Below are 18,611 nucleotides of genomic sequence, written 5' to 3' on the forward strand. Positions count from 1 at the left end.
CCCCAAAATTCCATCTATATCCACCTTTTTCCTACGCCCCATCACGCTTTTCGCGAATTATGGGTGTAACTTCATTAAAACTGTAAATAGTCAGCGAAAGGTTCGCTCTTTGAAGGCAATAATAAGTATTTTCCAAAACTGGGTACAATGAGACGACATTATTCTACTCACCCTTCAACCATGGAACATTAAAATTACATTTAAAAGTGTAAAAGCATTAACAAATTACTACAGACCATTAATAACCGCCGATTATATCCGCAGCATTATTTTGGACGTGTTAAATATCACTGTAGTAGGCAGAGGTGGACAAAGTACACAACTACATTACTTGAGTGAAAGTAAAAGTACTACTGATATTACCCCGAAACAAGTGAAAGTTGTAAAAAAAAAACTATTTTTACTTAAGTAAAAGTACAGAAGTACTTGTTTATAAAAGTACTTAAGTATCAAAAGTACATTTCCTTTTTTATGTCAATGCATTAGGCCTATTTTAAATTATTGGTCTGTTTAAGTGTGAAAAAAGCAAAAGCAAAAGAAAGCTCTATTCGATACTCGTGCTCTGGGATCTAATAGGCACAAAAACCAGACTGAACTGAGCTCTTTCATCATGCTTTTTCAGATTCATCCATATGTCTATGCTTCTCTTTTTCCCCAGACATTTACATTTTTGAATATTTTATGAGATATTCATCAAGTGTATGCCAACGAAACTAATCTTTAATCTTTTCAGAAAACTGAAACTTACTTTCTACTATGGCCATGGGTGCACACACAGTGCAGAGGAACCGTCTTCTTCCATTTTGCTATAAACTGATCAGTGTTCAAAAAATGTTGGGACACTTCATATGACCCTACAAAAGTGATTACTGATAGGCTGTCAGCAAAAAAAAAAAAAAAAAAAAAACTTTTAAAGAAGAAAAAAAATCATCCACTGACTTGCAAAGCTGCTCCAGAAACGATTTTCGACTTAGAGGACCTATAGAAATGTAGTGGAGTAAAAAGTATGATATTTGTCTTTCAAATGTAGTGAAGTTAAAGTAAAAATTTCCCTAAAAAATAATACTTCAGTAAAGTACAGATACTCAAAAAGTGTACTTAAGTACAATAGTCAAGTAAATGTACTTAGTTACTGTCCACCTCTGGTAGTAGGTTAATGTATGCCTGTAGTATGTAACATACCTTGCCTTAATCAAAAATGTTAATTATTAACTGCAACATTAAGTGATTGATATTTTGACAGACAATAAATATTGTATTTACCTGCTTTAGATAGTGAACACTACTAATAGGGATTAGAAGTGAAAATATGAGAAAATTCTTACTAGTAAAAATCATAATTGTTGATTTCAATAATTACGTGGTTATAGTGCAAATGCCTGTTCTTGAGATCAACAGTTAAATTGCTACTAGTAAAAAATTAAATTTTGATATCAACAATTTATCCATAGTGACAATGTTCATTTCTGATATCATGAACGTGATTGTTACTAGTAAGAAAGCCATTTTAGATGTCTGACATTACTCTCCTAATTATTGGTATCAGAAATAACAAATGTATGTTGAAATACATTTATAGATATCAAGAATTAACATTTAAACTAGTGAAAATTGAGTTCTTGATATCAGGAATTTATATTTCTACTAGTAAGAAATGCATAGCTGATATATGTAATTGTAATTTCAAGCAAGAAATCAAAAATTGCCATTGTTTATAGCAGAAATCTAATTCCTGATATCAAGAATTCGTATCCTGGGAATCAATAAAAGTCAAAACGCCTAGCCATAGTCAACTTACATTCCACTAACACAACATACTCACATATTTTTTTTAGACATATGGTCTTATGGTAATATTACGGACATTAACCACTGTAATATCATCGTTGTCTTTGACGCTTGCATCGGTTTAAGTATTCATTTTCAAAGTGTAAATTAGGTCTTTATGCATGAAAATATATAGCTGGGGTTCCCTCGCTCATCATATTTGAGGGTTTGTGGCATCTGAGATTGAAGACCGTATATATCATGATGTCTGCGTGTGGTAATAAACCCAGCTATAGTTCACAAGCTGATGCTGGATTTATATGGAACTTAATTAAATTACACAGGCTGGTTTGAAAAAGTGGAACTCAAATTAGCAAAACTTCTGGCAAACTTCACTCAAATGCAGCTTATTGCAAACGTCATTTAAATATTTATTGAAACATTTTTATTATTACAGTTTGAGAAGATTCTTCTCCTGAACAAACAGCACATTATAAACAGTCTTTGGGGAAGTTGCTTACTGAAACCGTGACTACAGTTTCCGATTACTCTGGTTAACTTACTAGTTCCATCTCTCAACATTCACAAACACTCAGAAAACAGAAGTCTGCTTATGCCAAGAGAAGGTCAGTGTTACTAAATCAGTCACTGAAAGTCCTTCCCCAAAGGTTTCCTTTTAAGATTACACCTAAGACTACTGATCACTTTCATCATCATCCTCTTCCTCTTTACTCTTCTGTTCTTCCGTCTCACCATCATCTTCTTCCTCTGATGTCTCTGTGTCACTGTCATCATCATCCTCAGCCCTGAGAGTACAAACACACACAGATTACTTTAACTGACTTCTCAGGTTAATCAATTCGAAATTAAAGAAAAAATAATAAAAGGAGACTCACTGGACTGGCCTGTTGAGGTTAAAAAAGTCTCTTCCTGAGTCCACATCGAAAGGATCTGGACACAAACACACATAACAAACACCAAAGTTATTTTCAAAACCCTTATACTGTTTTAAAGAGGATCTATTATGCCCTTTTTCAAAGGCAAGAATAGGTGTTCACATTTTTTCCCCATATTTGACATTGATTATATAGATAGATAGATAGATAGATAGATAGATAGATAGATAGATAGACAGACAGACAGACAGACAGACAGACAGACAGACAGACAGACAGACAGACAGACAGATAGATAGATACATTAAAAGACAGAGATACATACAGACAGACAGACAGATAGATAGATAGATAGATGATAAAGACAGCGATACATAAATACAGACAGACAGACAGACAGATAGATAAATTAAAAGACAGATATACATACAGACAGACAGATAGACAGACAGATAGATAGATGATAAAGACAGAGATACATAAATACATAAATACAGACAGACAGACAGACAGACAGACAGACAGACAGACAGACAGACAGATAGATAGATAGATAGATAGATAGATAGATAGATAGATAGATAGATAGATAGATAGATAGATAGATAGATAGATAGATAGATAGATAGATAGATAGATAGATAGATAGATAGATGATAAAGACAGAGATACATACAGACAGACAGATAGACAGACAGACAGATAGTTAGATGATAAAGACAGAAATACAGACAGACAGACAGATAGATAGATAGAAAGATAGATGATAAAGACAGAGATACAGACAGACAGACAGACAGATGATAGATAGATAGATAGATAGATAGATAGATAGATAGATAGATAGATAGATAGATAGATAGATAGATAGATAGATAGATAGATAGATAGATAGATAGATAGATAGATGATAAAGACAGAGATACATACAGACAGACAGATAGACAGACAGACAGTTAGATGATAAAGACAGAAATACAGACAGACAGACAGATGATAGATAGATAGATAGATAGATAGATAGATAGATAGATAGATAGATAGATAGATAGATAGATAGATAGATAGATAGATAGATAGATAGATAGATAGATAGATAGATAGATGATAAAGACAGAGATACATACAGACAGACAGATGATAGATAGATAGATAGATAGATAGATAGATAGATAGATAGATAGATAGATAGATAGATAGATAGATAGATAGATAGATAGATAGATGATAAAGACAGAGATACATACAGACAGACAGATAGACAGACAGACAGTTAGATGATAAAGACAGAAATACAGACAGACAGACAGATGATAGATAGATAGATAGATAGATAGATAGATAGATAGATAGATAGATAGATAGATAGATAGATAGATAGATAGATAGATAGATAGATAGATAGATAGATAGATAGATAGATAGATAGATAGATAGATAGATAGATAGATAGACAGACAGATAGATAGATAGAAAGATAGATGATAAAGACAGAGATACAGACAGACAGACAGATGATAGACAGATGATAGATAGATAGATAGATAGATAGATAGATAGATAGATAGATAGATAGATAGATAGATAGATAGATAGATAGATAGATAGATAGATAGATAGATAGATAGATAGATAGATAGATGGATGTGTCCTGTTTGTTCGACTGGACCAGTGTGTTGTAATTGGTCAACCGCTTTGAGCGTGTTTGGGAAATGTCCCGCCTCTTACCATAACCGTGAGTTTCAACACACTACTAACACAACTCAACTAACTCAACAATGTGTTTCAGGGAGTTTCAGGAAACAATGCGCAATGATATAGAGAACTCCCTTTGGACCTTTTTCATGCTCAAACAGCAACATTACACACTAAAGAAAGATGAGAATGTAAAAGAGCATAATAGGACCCCAGTAAGTCATTGGACCGTACCTATGTCCTCTTCCTGAGGAGTGGCACTGAGAAACTCTTTCTCCACAGCCAGCAGTTCCTCTTCTGATTGGCTGGAAGCGTAACGCTCTAGAAGAGTCTCGTTCAGCTTCAGAAATCCCAAACCCCACTTAAACTTCCTCAGCAGGAGCACAGCCAGGTCACGAAATCCTGATGCATGATCATACAAAAACACATACACGACGTCAGTACACAAATAAGGCCCCGTTTACAGCTGGCATTAAGATGAGTTTTGGTCGATCGAGGGAGACACATTTCAACCACTTCTGTCCTGATTTCTTCGAGGGGAGGGGTCAAAGGACGGGTAAATGTCTGGGGTATTTTCAGATCTTTTGATCTAATGGACAAAATAAGCGCAATTTACATATGAACATGACCGGAGACGACAGAAAAAGAGAGAGCAGCAGCTTTTATTTCTGCCACAAGACCAGCCGAATGCAGTGAGTGTGTGTTAGAGATCAGGAACGGTGAGAGAACATTGTGTTTGGTATGTTTTTCTCCTTCAATCCAAACTTTGTTCTCCATCCGATAAAGTTGAAATCCTGTTAGGCAAGTGCCTTTCCCATAATGTTTACGTGTAAGGTCAGTAGCGGAGAGTATGATGTATAAAAATATAAAAACAAAGTTCAAAAGAACAGCATTTATTTGATTCTTTTTTGTAACAATGTAAAGACTTTACATTCTCAATTTTGATCAATAAACCTTGCTGAATTACCAAACTTTTGAACATAGTGTATACATCAGCCTCATTTAGGCCATTCTCTCTAGTTTTATAAGCCATTAAAACGCATATTGATTGACCATTGTTTGGAGACAAACAAACCCATACGACAACAGCAGGAAGAGTGAAGGCTATGGCTGGGAGCTGCTTACCCACAATACAGAAGGTGGCAGCATAAGCCTCGACACAGGACAGCTTGCACGGCTTTCCGTAGTTTACAGGATTTGCTGCGACCAAGTACGGCAAAAGCCTTGGATGTGAGCCAATCATTTTGCTAAAAGGCGTATCTTCAAGCCGTGCCCATGAGCAGTCAATCACTGCCAGCCCAGCCTGTGCCACAATCTCCCTGGAAATGAAGATTATAGATTAAACATTGAGACAAATCTTAGTTTTCTCTCATTTTTATCTACAGTTCAACAGTTTGGGGTTCGGCACGTTGTCAAATGTTTAGAAGTCTCTTCTGCTCACCAAAGCTGCCTTTATTTGATCACAAAACATTATCTCATCTCTATTACTGTTTTACAAAACAGTAAAAACAGTAATAATGTGAAATATTTTTACAGTTTAAAGTAGCTGTTTTCTATTTGAATATGTTTAATATACACTCACCTAAAGGATTATTAGGAACACCTGCTCAATTTCTCATTAATGCAATTATCTAATCAACCAATCACATGGCAGTTGCTTCAATGCATTTAGGGGTGTGGTCCTGGTCAAGACAATCTCCTGAACTCCAAACTGAATGTCAGAATGGGAAAGAAAGGTGATTTAAGCAATTTTGAGCGTGGCATGGTTGTTGGTTCCAGACGGGCCGGTCTGAGTATTTCACAATCTGCTCAGTTACTGGGATTTTCACGCACAACCATTTCTAGGGTTTACAAAGAATGGTGTGAAAAGGGAAAAACATCCAGTATGCGGCAGTCCTGTGGGCGAAAATGCCTTGTTGATGCTGGAGGTCAGAGGAGAATGGGCCGACTGATTCAAGCTGATAGAAGAGCAACTTTGACTGAAATAACCACTCGTTACAACCGAGGTACTATCTCCACTACAAATAGGAAAAAGAGGCTACAATTTGCACGAGCTCACCAAAATTGGACAGTTGAAGACTGGAAAAATGTTGCCTGGTCTGATGAGTCTCGATTTCTGTTGAGACATTCAGATGGTAGAGTCAGAATTTGGCGTAAACAGAATGAGAACATGGATCCATCATGCCTTGTTACCACTGTGCAGGCTGGTGGTGGAGGTGTAATGGTGTGGGGGATGTTTTCTTGGCACACTTTAGACCCCTTAGTGCCAATTGGGCATCGTTTAAATGCCAAGGCCTACCTGAGCATTGTTTCTGACCATGTCCATCCCTTTATGACCACCATGTCCCCATCCTCTGATGGCTACTTCCAGCAGGATAATGCACCGTCACAAAGCTCGAATCATTTCAAATTGGTTTCTTGAACATGACAATGAGTTCACTGAACTAAAATGGCCCCCACAGTCACCAGATCTCAACCCAATAGAGCATCTTTGGGATGTGGTGGAACGGGAGCTTCGTGCCCAGGATGTGCATCCCACAAATCTCCATCAACTGCAAGATGCTATCCTATCAATATGGGCCAACATTTCTAAAGAATGCTTTCAGCACCTTGTTGAATCAATGCCACGTAGAATTAAGAGAGTTCTGAAGGCAAAAGGGGGTCAAACACAGTATTAGTATGGTGTTCCTAATAATCCTTTAGGTGAGTGTATTTTCTGTGATCAAAGCTGAATTTTCAGCATCATTACTCCAGTCTTCAGAGTCACATGATCCTCCAGAAATCATTCTAACATGCTGCTCAAGAAATATTTATTATTATTAACCATGTTGAATGAACACTGTTAATATTTTTGTGGAAACTGTGATACATAAATGTCGTGTAGATGCTTGTTTGTCTGTGTAAATGTGAATGCATTATAAAAAGCAAGTGATTTTGTGAAAATGCTTCCTGCGGCCCACCTGTCTGCAGGTGTGACATATCTGGTTCCCATCGGGCTGAGGATCAGGCCATTGAAGCGCTGGTTGAGTCGTAGGCAGCGCACTAAACCTTTCCTGGCCAGCTTCCGTCCTGTGCAGCGTTTAGGGTCACAGTGACCCAGATCCCACATGGCCAATGGACAGGGCAACTTCACACCTGCTGCGGCCCCTGAATCCGTATCCTCACTGGCTGGAGAAATAGAACAAAAACAACATCTAACCTCATGTGTGTCAAGCTTTATTGCAGAGAGTAATTCAGTCTGTGACATAAATCTGAGCTGATATGTTTAAAAAGATGACAATGTTAAATGCACACCCTTAAAGGGATACTTCACCCAAAAATAAAAATCCTGTCATTAATTACTCACCCTCAAGTTGTTCCAAAACCTTACAAATGAAGATATTTTTGATAAAATCCGAGAGCTCTCTGACTTTCAAGGTCCAGAAAGGCAGTAAAGACATTGTTCAAATAGTCCATGTGACTCCAGTGGTTCAACATTAATTTTATGAAGCGACGAGAATACTTTTTGTGCGCAAAAAACAAACAAAAATAAAGACTTTATTCAACAATTTCTTCACGTCTGTGCCAGTCTCCTACGCTGTTGACGTAGTAAATTTGCACGCTTTCGAAACGCTGAACGCCGGCTTACCATTGGCCGATGCTGTTCACGTGAGCATGCGTGCAGGAGTTGGCCAACGTAAACTGCGTGGGAAACTGACACAGGCGAGAAGAAATTGTTGAATAAAGTTGTTATTTTTGTTTGTTTTTTGCGCACAAAAAGTATTCTCGTCGCTTCATAAAATTAAGGTTGAACCACTGGAGTCACATGGACAATTTTAACAATGTCTTTACTGCCTTTCTGGGCCTTGAAATTGTTAATTAAATAGCTGTCTATGGAGAGGTCATAGAGTGCTCGGATTTCATCAAATATCTTAATTTGTGCTCAGAAGATGAACAAAGGTCTTATGGGTTTGGAATGACATGAGGGTTAGTAAATTAATGACAGAATTATCATTTTTGGCTGAACTAGCCCTAGCCAAAAATAAAAATTCTGTCATCTTATACTCACCCTCAAGTTGTTCCAAACCTGTAGGAATTTCATTACTGTGCTGAACACAAAAGAAAATAGTTTATTTAACTGTAGTAACAAGTATTTTTGTTATACTATGGAAGTCAGTGGGGCCCATCAACTGCCTGCTTACCCATATTCTTCTAAATATCTTCTTTTGTGTTCAGCACAGTAATGAAATGTATACAGGTTTGGAACAACTTGAGGGTGAGTAAATGATGACAGAATTTTCCTTTTTGGGTGAACTATCCCTTTAACATCCATCTATCTATCCAAACTAGCATGACAACCACAGACAGACCTTGCAGAGCCTCGTGCATCTCCTCTGTGAACGTTTCTAATGATTTCCCCTTCATCCTGTGTCGTGTATCTTTGCCCTTATGAACCGCTCGCTCACATTTACCCTGTTTTTTACGTGGCATATCTGAAATTCACCTTATTTTTGTTTTAGGAGTAAAAACTTTCACACGTGTGTAGAAGCTATTTACAGGGTAGCATTCATTATTATAACCTATTTAACCATCTTACAAATTATAACACACCAATAATATATCTACTTTACGCTGATAACGGCATACATATGCTTTTAAATAAAATCCCAAAGAGTTATTCTGACAAGCTGGTTCGTGAGGCCAAAACACGGTGACGTAATGAAACATGGCTGTTACTGTAACCAATCACAAAAGACGCTAATTTATTTAATTTACATTAATATTAATATCATATTGATTGAATTTGGGTTATACATTAAAAAAAAAAAAGTAAGCTCAACACTATGGATAAATTATTCAAAAGAGACACATAATAATCGATAAAGTAAAAACGGAAGAGGACTTTTATTTAGGCAGAAATACTCCCCGGAAATACAGCACAATATTATTTTGGTTTACTGCAACGCCGCATTTCCCACATTCACGAACGTTTTGATGCATATTTCGCCTTTGTGTTTAATGTAAACCCCAAAAGGGACACATTTATACCAATTAAATGTAATTATGTCTTCATATATGTTAAAATTCTTAAATATCGAGTTAAGAGTTGCAATTTGCAAAGCAACTCGTTCATAAACCATAAAATCTTCTCTTCATCTTCTCCAATCGGTAATGTTTTCAGTTCTGTCACATGAACAGACAGAAGAGAGATACAAAGAAATGTAGTTTACTTACAAATCCCACGATTTCAAGAGTTATGGATTCTGTAAATTTAAAAATGTGCCTGTTGTATCTGACAGCACTGGGTAAGTGTAATAAATCGAGTCTTGTTTTATTAAATCTGATCAATATTGCTGAATGTGGAACTGAAAGTGTTTTATGTCTGTTCCCAAAATCCTCTGTTGTCTTTAGAGTGTTTAGTGAATATTAATAATGTCAGTATGCCCTTTGATGTTTCAGTGGCTGTCACATCAGGAGGGAAGATGAAAATAGTGGAGGAACCCAATACATTTGGGTCAGGTTTCCAGCAAACCTCTCACAATTTCAGTTCAAATATGATATCTACTTCACCAACAGAGTCTGAATCTCCATGTTCTTCTTCTTTTGATTTGTCAGGTTGAATAACCCGCTTGTGTCTCAGAGTAGCCGTCTACAGGCGAAGATCAGCCCATCTCCAGTGTCTGGACCTTCACATCTGCACAGACTGGCAGGGAAATGCTTCAACTATATTGAGTCCACGTAAGTAACATCTGCACATCTTTAAAAACGATTGAATAAAAAAAGTGTATTAGCTTAATATACATATTTAACATGTTCTATATCTCAGTAAATATGAACACAAATGCTTGTTTTCTGTAGTAGTTGTTTGTGTGCTGGTTTCAAACGGCAAGTTAAAATTATAATATTCACCCAAAAAGTGAAAATGATCCCGTAGTTTACTCACCCTCAAGCCATTCTAGGTGTTTTCTTCTTTCAGCTGAACACAATCGGAGTTATATTAAACAATATCCTGGCTCTTTCCAGCTTTGTAATGGTAGTGAATAGTGCCCGAGTTTTTGAAGCTCCAAAAAGTGCATCCATCCATCATAAAAGTAATCCGTACGACTCCAGTGGGTTAATAAATGCCTTCTGAAGTCAAGCGATGGGGTTTTGTAAGAAAAATATCCATATTGGAAGCTTTATAAATTATAAACACTGGCTTCCGACAGCGTCTGTACGCGCGTCCACGGGACAGTCGAGTTCCGGGTTCATTTTTGGGTGAACTATTCTTTTAATTAGTATATTTCTGTGAACTGTCCAAACTAAAATTCCAATTATATCAAATTAAATGTAGTAAAATCCATTGGGTAACAAACAAGTGAAAACAATAAAACCACACTGACACGGTCAACTATATGTTGAAGGTGTATTTGAACTGATAGCCTGATAAATATCAGGTTGGGGCAAGTTGTCACACAATTTTTGTCACATGTAAATTGATACAATTTATTCATTACAATATTTGTTTGCCAAAACAATGATTAGACACTGTTTTGCTTCTGTTTCATGATTTATTTTTCTGTTTTACGGTTTAATCTTCGCTGTAAGTTTCCACTGTGGCAACATGCCCCACTAACATGTGTTTGTGTTATAATTTTTTCCCCACAGACAATTGGAAATGTTTAAATTGAAAGAAACCTATTTTTATTTCTTCTGTTATTTTAGATACAAATACGTATTCTGTCCATTCCACAATGTGACTCAGCATGAACAGAGTTTCAGATGGAACGCATACAGCGGTATATTGGGGTAATGACCATTATAAAAGCTTTTATTATGCTATCTTCTATTTAGTAAAGCAAATAACAAATGATTTGTAATCACTGTGTATGTGTAGTATTTGGCAGGAATGGGAGATTCAGAATAACTCGTTTACTGGCATGTGGATGCGAGAAGGAGATTCATGTGGAAACAAGAACAGACAGACCAAGGTGTGTTTTCCCCCCCCCATGAACACTCACTTTTTGTGTCAATTGTAATGTGAGTTTATGGATATGTTTTCTGCCAGTAAATGGTGAAGGATGTTGAGATTTTTTGTCTCTATTCAAGGTTCTTCTGGTCTGTGGGAGCAGCAGTAAACTGTCCGGTGTTTCAGAGCCGCAGACGTGTGTTTATTCACTGACGTTTGAAACGCCACTAGTATGCCATTCACACTCCCTCTTAGGTGAGTTAAACACAGTTATTTTAGTATCATTCAGATACCATTTTAGGTTTCGTCTTATTTTAAATAACTTTGTGATCCTTTGGGACCTTTGGAAGTTAGTTGAGGCCCCCTGGTGGACCCCTGGTTGAAAACCACGCGTTTAACTCCTATCTACAGTGTACCTACAGAGTCTCACAGTGCGCTTGTGTGTTTTCAGTGTATCCAGTTCTGAGTGAGCCGTTACAGAAGGAGTGGGATGAAATTGCACAAGCTCAATATGAAGATCTCATCACAGAACAGGTGACAACAAACACACAGGGTCCTATCATACACCCGGCGCAATGCGACGCTAGGTTTGTGCACCTATGGGCGTGCTGGTCTGAAAACGAGGTGTGTTCAGGCTCATTTTTGGCGTGCTGGTATTTTGAGGAACTGAAAACGACTGCGCCATTGACCAACAAAAACCTAGTCTCAACCCTCTACACACTCCTTGGCAATAGAATCGCCATTGGCTAGTACATTTTTTTGTTTAGTCGCCAGACTGATATATTTTATTATATTATATTTAGGGCTGTCAAGAGATTAATCGCGATTAATCGCATCCAAAATAAAAGTTTGTGTTTACATAATTTATGTGTGTGTACTGTGTTAATTATTATTTATATATAAATACACACACAAGCATGTATATATTTAAGAAAAAAATATTATTTTTATATATAAAACATTTATATTTATATATATTATATAAATGTATATACAGTATATACATGCAAATATTTCTTAAATATATACATGAATGTGTGTGTATTTATATATAAAAAATAATTAACAGATCACACACACATATATTATGTAAACACAAACTTTTATTTTGGATGCGATTAATCGCGATTAATCTCTTGACAGCCCTAATTATATTATATTATATATATATATTCTTAAAAAAAAGTTCTTAAAAGCTGAATAATTCCAAAATAACTTATTTTGACAGGAAAATACAACAAAGAATATTGTTAACATGTAGCACGTCGATTTTGCGTGGTGTGTAAGACTCTCGCTCACGCTCTCTCTCTCTCTCTCTCTCTCTCTCTCTCTCTCTCTCGTGTGTGTGTGTGAGAAACGCGCTCAGCAAAGCGACGGAGTTCTTCACACTAGAGTTTACGGTGCGTCAGATGAGCTGATTTGAAATCGTATAGATTGCTTGACTAGAGCGAAACTCTCAAGCGCTCATTCAGAGTGTTCAGCGAGTAAAAATATATTTATGCTAAACTTATTCTTAGCATCACACACACACTGGCGAGTAAAATCTGAGAATTTATGGCTAATGATAGATATTATTTAATTGCCCAGAGTGACGATTTACTCGCATATGCAAGTGTTTCACTCGCATTGTAGAGGGTTGGGTCTAAAGTCAATATTGTAGTATTTTTGTGTTATTTAAAGGGCATGTTAGTAATATGCGCCTATAGGCGGGTGCACAACGTTGCGTACACTCTGCTTATTACACACACAGGGACGCGCAGCAGCAGCACACGTTTAAATAATAAAAATAAAAGGATTCCTCGATGGAGAAGCGTTCAGTCTTTCCACTCACAAATTCCTCCATGTAAACAGCAAATCCTCCATGGCGCGAGCGCAACTGGCTTTTAAAGGGAATGGGAGATGAGACTGAGACTGCACGTTACACCCAAAACACACCCATGACTCATTAAGAGACTAGGGACAACCCTTTTGGACCATGCGTCTGGTGCGTCTACCGTTTTGTCCATCGTTAAACTAACAAAAGTGGATTTGGACGGGCCCTAAGTGCACCTGCGCCATGCGCTGTTCAGACCATGCACTCAGATTGTTAAAATAGGGCCCACACACACTGTTATACTCCTCATGCGTCTGAGAACATAATAATAAGAGGCGTTTGTGTGTGTTCAGGGTTATAATAAGATGCTGAAGGAGCTGTTTGAAGAGGCGGGTCTCCTGAGAAGAGCTCAGCAGCAGAAGGCCGAGGAGAGCACGACGACCCTCACACATCCGAGTCTGGAGCAGTGCACACAGGTCAGAGAGACGTGTGCAGGACATACCGCGCTCAGCTTCAGTCACGCTGGTGCTGACCACATGTGTGTTTATTTGAACAGGACTTGAACAAGCAGCAAGCAGAGATAGAGAGGCTACGATCGCTCCTAACACAACATAACATCTCCTACGAGGCAACAACAGGTGAGACATGAATGCACTTCTTCAGCTCATCTTATAGACTGTATCCCCCAGAGTTAGATAAGTCCATACATCCCATTCTCATCTCCGTGCGTGCCATAACTCTGTCTTGACGCACACACCGCTAGCCTAGCTTAGCACAAAGACTGGAGGTAAACAGCTCCAGCTAGCCTAGCTTAGCACAAAGACTGGAGGTAAATGGCTCCAGCTAGCCTACAGCTCAATAAGTGACAAAATAACGCCAACATTTTCCTATTTACATGTTGTGATGTGTATAGTCTAGACCGATATGGCTAGGAACTATAATCTTGTAAGGCCGCTGAAATCGCTCCAATGAACGGTAACGATAGTGACTCGAAGGCCGTTGCGCGTTTGTGTCTCCAGCTGGGTAGAATGGATTTAAAACTGATATCTTTAATCTGACTCTATTTATCTTAATGTCGAATTTAGGATAGAATGCCAATTGACCTATTGGTAAGCCCCGCCCCCTTAGTTACTGTTGCTAACTTGGACAAACAAACGGAGTTGCTATATCTTATAATGTACAGCTGTCAGTGTGAAAACCTTATCCCAAGATGTTTTTGGACACAGAATATAGCGTATATCCCGTCCGAATGATGGCCAAACTTAACTGATGGTTTATCAAGTTTATTGCATCGTTATTCACTCCATGCATTTTATGTAAGTAGTTATAAAATCTCATTGATTTACATTACAAGCTATCAGAATTCTGACTTTAAATAACAACAATTGCACCAAACTGCATATTTTTGCTTTGTTTGGTCACACTTTAGTTTAGGGTCCAGTTCTCACTATTAACTAGGTATTATATAACTAAGTATTAATTACAACTTTTGCCCCAATAAATTCCTAATTACTGCTTATTAATAGTTAGTAAGGTAGTTGTTACGTTTAGGTATTGGGTAGTATTAAGGAATCTAGAATATGGTCATGCAGAATAAGTGCTAATAAACAGCCGATATCCGAGTAATATGCATGCTAATAAGCAAGTGTAAACAATGTTCTTTCCTTCTCAAATATGAGCTTCATATTCTCCTATATGGGCCATAAAAACGTGATACATCAAATATGATACTCAACAAAAAAACACATATGCAAACTCTTTTTTGGTCTAAAGGGTCAATAAACGTTTTTTTTTTTTTAATGAAAAATGACTTTATATTTACTATAATTATTTCATATGTCAGTCAGGCTTTACAGGGTTAAAGAAAGCTATCACAACCCAAATATTTCACAATAAGAATTTGTTGGCGATGCCATGAACGTGCATCACTTGTGCTCAAACAGGTTAGATGCACCAATCAAATTCTTCTGGCTCTCTCAGACAGGACACGGGATCCGGGTCATTTTGAGCCCTCGCCCCTCCAGGACCAGCACCTCCGCGGTGACACCGGCTTTACTGCTGATCTGCACTGAGACGCCCAGCAAATAATGTTACTGTGAGATAATAGTATTTAATGAGTTTTTAAATCTGACTTGATTTCGTCTGACCCGAAAAATAAAGTTTTTATGTTCTCACAACGTTGTGCCATCAGTTCTTGAAGATTATGTTTTTTTTACTTTCTGTTTCCATAAAAACTTTGTCTGTGTGATACTGTGAAAACATTGCATGAGCCTCGAGACCAGCCAGAAAGTCCCGTCACACAGAACATGTTTTTGTTGCATGGCAGTGGAATGAAAAAACACAAGGTCTAAAAAGTATATATTTTTAAACTTACGCAACAGGTTTTTAGAATACAGTGTTATGCATGAGACGCTGCAAGAGTTGCAATGGTCAAACACACCTGCTTATCACATAAAATACATACTGTGTGAACAATGTTGGCTCAAACAATGGTGAATGATTTTTCTGCAAGCAACCAATGTCACATGAAATGTTTACAACAGTTTTTTCTGCCAAAAAATATGTGCATTGTGACTCGCTGCAGACATTCAATGTGAAAAAAGTTGGGTGGGACTTTATTTTGTCCTTTAGTTGGATTGAGAGCTTTAAATGTATTTATTTTTTTAAAATCCCCCGCTGATCAGTGAAACAGTGAGTGACACCTATAAGCAAGGATATATTCTCATGCAAAAGTTTTCGATTACTATTACAATGGTAGAAATATTCATAAGCATATGTGTCACCCATGATTTATTCCACAGTTTAAAGTTTCAACAACAAGGACGTTTTCATCTCAACATGGCAGCAGCCACAAGGGCAGACCACCCTTTATGTGGAACTAACCAGCTTTTTCAAGGCCACTGAAACGACTGGAGTCTTCATTTTAGGCAAGTATTCATTATTTTAAGCATATTTATTTATAAAAGTATTAATTTCTAAGTGGGAAAAAAAAAATTCAAACCAAAAGTTAAGTGTTTAGGCTGGCCTTTTTAAAATTACGAAATCCTATAGTAAATATTGCCAAACTGTAACATAAGTTAAAAGTGGAGTAGAGATTTGAATTAATAATTTTTCCTTTCCTTGAGAAAATGTGGCGCGAGTGTTGATGTTTGATGAACAAATCGTAGGAATTATTCGTCATTGTATTTCTTTCGACTAAGGGAGAACATTTCGGAGTAAAAATTAATTTAAATATACTAATCAAAAGCATTTCTAAACTGCAGTAGCGTATATAATGACAATGTAGCTACTTGAGTGATGATTCAAAGTAATTGATGAATCATTTTGTCAAACGCTGCATTAAAATATACTGTCCAAACGAACCGATTCGCTCAAATGAATCGCCGGTATCTTGAGATTTGAAATACTCTTTCTGAACCACAAGATGGCAGCATCCAATTCTCTATCGATCATTTTCCACACATTTCTCTGCTTCGTGTAAACAAACCAAACATTTTAGCCGACTTACCACTGTCATTTATACCAACAACAAAAAAATCCCTTCACACTCTTATTTTCTCCCATCCAATTTCTGCTCTTTCCCTTGGTCAATCCCACATCCAGCTCAAACTGCAAATAACAGACACCCCCCCCCCGAGCAATCGGTTTCAGGGCAGCAGTTTTCTCTTTGGTTGTAAATAAGATGTTATTATCTTAGGATAGTTGTAGCAACCGTGTGTCGAGACGAGAAAAAGGCCGAGGTGAGTTAAACTGAAAATGACCAGACCGTGAAAAACAGAATCCAATTACACAGAGACGGCCGAACTCACAAGAGAGCAAATAAAACTAGATTTTTACTTCTCCTTCGGCGTTTGGCCGTGCAAAACATGCCAGGATTGCTATGCGGTTTCTAAGGTACTATTCTGTGTTCGGTTTCTGTGTGGTTTTAACCCTTGTAGCCTATGTTAAAATTCTGGTACGATCGGTGCGGTACTACCCTGAAAAAAAAATGCTGAATTGACTTAACCTCCTGGGTGCCACTGTCCTCGTACGAGGACATTATATTTTAGTTAATTTCTCTGACACCATAAATGCCACGGTTTTAAGTCTGGATGTCCTGTAAAGAGCCCATTCAGGGCTTTTCAGAGATTGTTTTGAGGTTTCACAAGGACTACAACTTCTCCTTGGTCCTTAAAAATGACTGAATGATCAAATTTTGCACTCTTACAATAATAGTTTGTAATTATCATTTAAATCTGACTAATTTGAAATTGTTTGTTATAAATCAACATCTCTGGGTTCCAATCAAAATATGACTTTCTGTTACAAAACAGGGCATTGATTTCATATATGAGCTCAATAGAGGACACGGGGACTCATCCCGGTTTATCAGGCATTCTGGGGGACACAACAAGTGAATAGGGAAGGAAAATACATATCAATGTTCCTATAAGATATTAGATATTATTATGAAAATGTTGCCAACTATTACTCCCATTATTACACTTCTTTTTTCCATTACATCTTGCTCCAAAAACACATTAATATGCAAATTAGATCCAGTGAATAGATGCATTGCATTGAATGAGAAAACCCATGTATGGCCATTTTACCCACATATTGCATAAAGTAAAATTGTATATCAATTCATTCCTTTATATCTTTCATAACATAGTTGAGAATCATCTTTAAACAAAGTTTGGTAAAAAAAAAAAAAAAATTCCTGAAACCTGAAAATTGATGGTGAATGGAAAAAAATCCCATTGTTTTTGTCCATACATGTCATGTCATTTCATGTCATTTTATTTTTAAACAACTGGAGTCCCGGTGTCTACTTAAAAAGACATAGCATAACATATGAATAATTAATTTTCAAAATGTTTTTTCCCCCATTTGTTTCTTATGCTCTAAACAATGTAATGACATAGAACAATTTTCCCCTGGGTCTTAAGTAGGTTAAAATGCACATGCAACATTTTTGCAACACACTTTTTAAGTACATCCAACTTTTTATTTAAAATTAACAAGAAAACCTTTGTTATATGTACTTAAATATATGTTTTCACTCAAAATTCTTCACTTAAATATCGAATACAATGGAATCTACTACGTAAATGCAAGTTGTGTTAACATTTAAGGTTGTTTACATAAAAATAAAAAAGATAATTGAGTTGAACCAACATAAAATTGAGCTATTGAATAAAACTAGTCTACATATGTCAAACTTACCAATTCACCAAAAACCACAATGTGTGTGTGTGTGTGTGTGTGTGTGTGTGTGTGTGTGTGTGTGTGTGTGTGTGTGTGTGTGTGTGTGTGTGTGTGTGTGTGTGTGTGTGTTTTCCTGCACTCTAAAAAATGCTGTGCCGTTTTAACCCATGTTGGGTCAAATATGGACCCGTATTTTTTAGTGTGTGAAGCTCAAACAGCAAGAACATGTGTTCAGATCCCAGCAAAATTCACAAGCTTGAACTGATAAAAATGTATGCTTTCAAAACAGCACATTTCAACGTCTGCCAAATGCATAACTGAC

At 36.9% G+C, this 18,611-nt stretch overlaps 2 protein-coding genes across 3 annotated transcripts; one reads left to right on the forward strand and one right to left on the reverse strand.

Moving 5' to 3' along the window:
* Positions 1-2,170: 2,170 nt before the first annotated feature.
* Positions 2,171-9,050, reverse strand: tsr3 (TSR3 ribosome maturation factor). The gene is made up of 6 exons (XM_079806060.1): positions 8,708-9,050; positions 7,319-7,526; positions 5,484-5,677; positions 4,593-4,760; positions 2,664-2,718; positions 2,171-2,573 (listed from the first exon to the last, which is right to left on the reverse strand). The coding sequence occupies exons 1-6, from the start codon at positions 8,826-8,828 to the stop codon at positions 2,462-2,464; spliced, it is 858 nt and encodes a 285-aa protein (XP_079662186.1). The 5' UTR covers positions 8,829-9,050; the 3' UTR covers positions 2,171-2,461.
* Positions 9,042-16,623, forward strand: gnptg (N-acetylglucosamine-1-phosphate transferase subunit gamma). 2 transcript variants are annotated; one of them, XM_079806059.1, is made up of 10 exons: positions 9,042-9,643; positions 9,798-9,852; positions 9,954-10,076; positions 11,043-11,126; positions 11,215-11,308; positions 11,427-11,541; positions 11,738-11,820; positions 13,453-13,575; positions 13,656-13,737; positions 15,043-16,623. In XM_079806059.1, exons 1-10 carry the CDS (start codon positions 9,529-9,531, stop codon positions 15,045-15,047), a joined length of 879 nt encoding a protein of 292 aa, XP_079662185.1. In that variant the 5' UTR covers positions 9,042-9,528; the 3' UTR covers positions 15,048-16,623. The 2 variants fall into 2 exon arrangements, with proteins under 2 accessions (XP_079662185.1, XP_079662184.1); XM_079806058.1 differs by having other exon boundaries at positions 9,295-9,643; positions 15,080-15,274.
* The last annotated feature ends 1,988 nt before the right edge of the window (positions 16,624-18,611 follow it).

The sequence above is a fragment of the Gobio gobio genome, assembly GCF_949357685.1.
Source record: "Gobio gobio genome assembly, chromosome: 23".
Lineage (NCBI taxonomy): Eukaryota > Metazoa > Chordata > Actinopteri > Cypriniformes > Gobionidae > Gobio > Gobio gobio.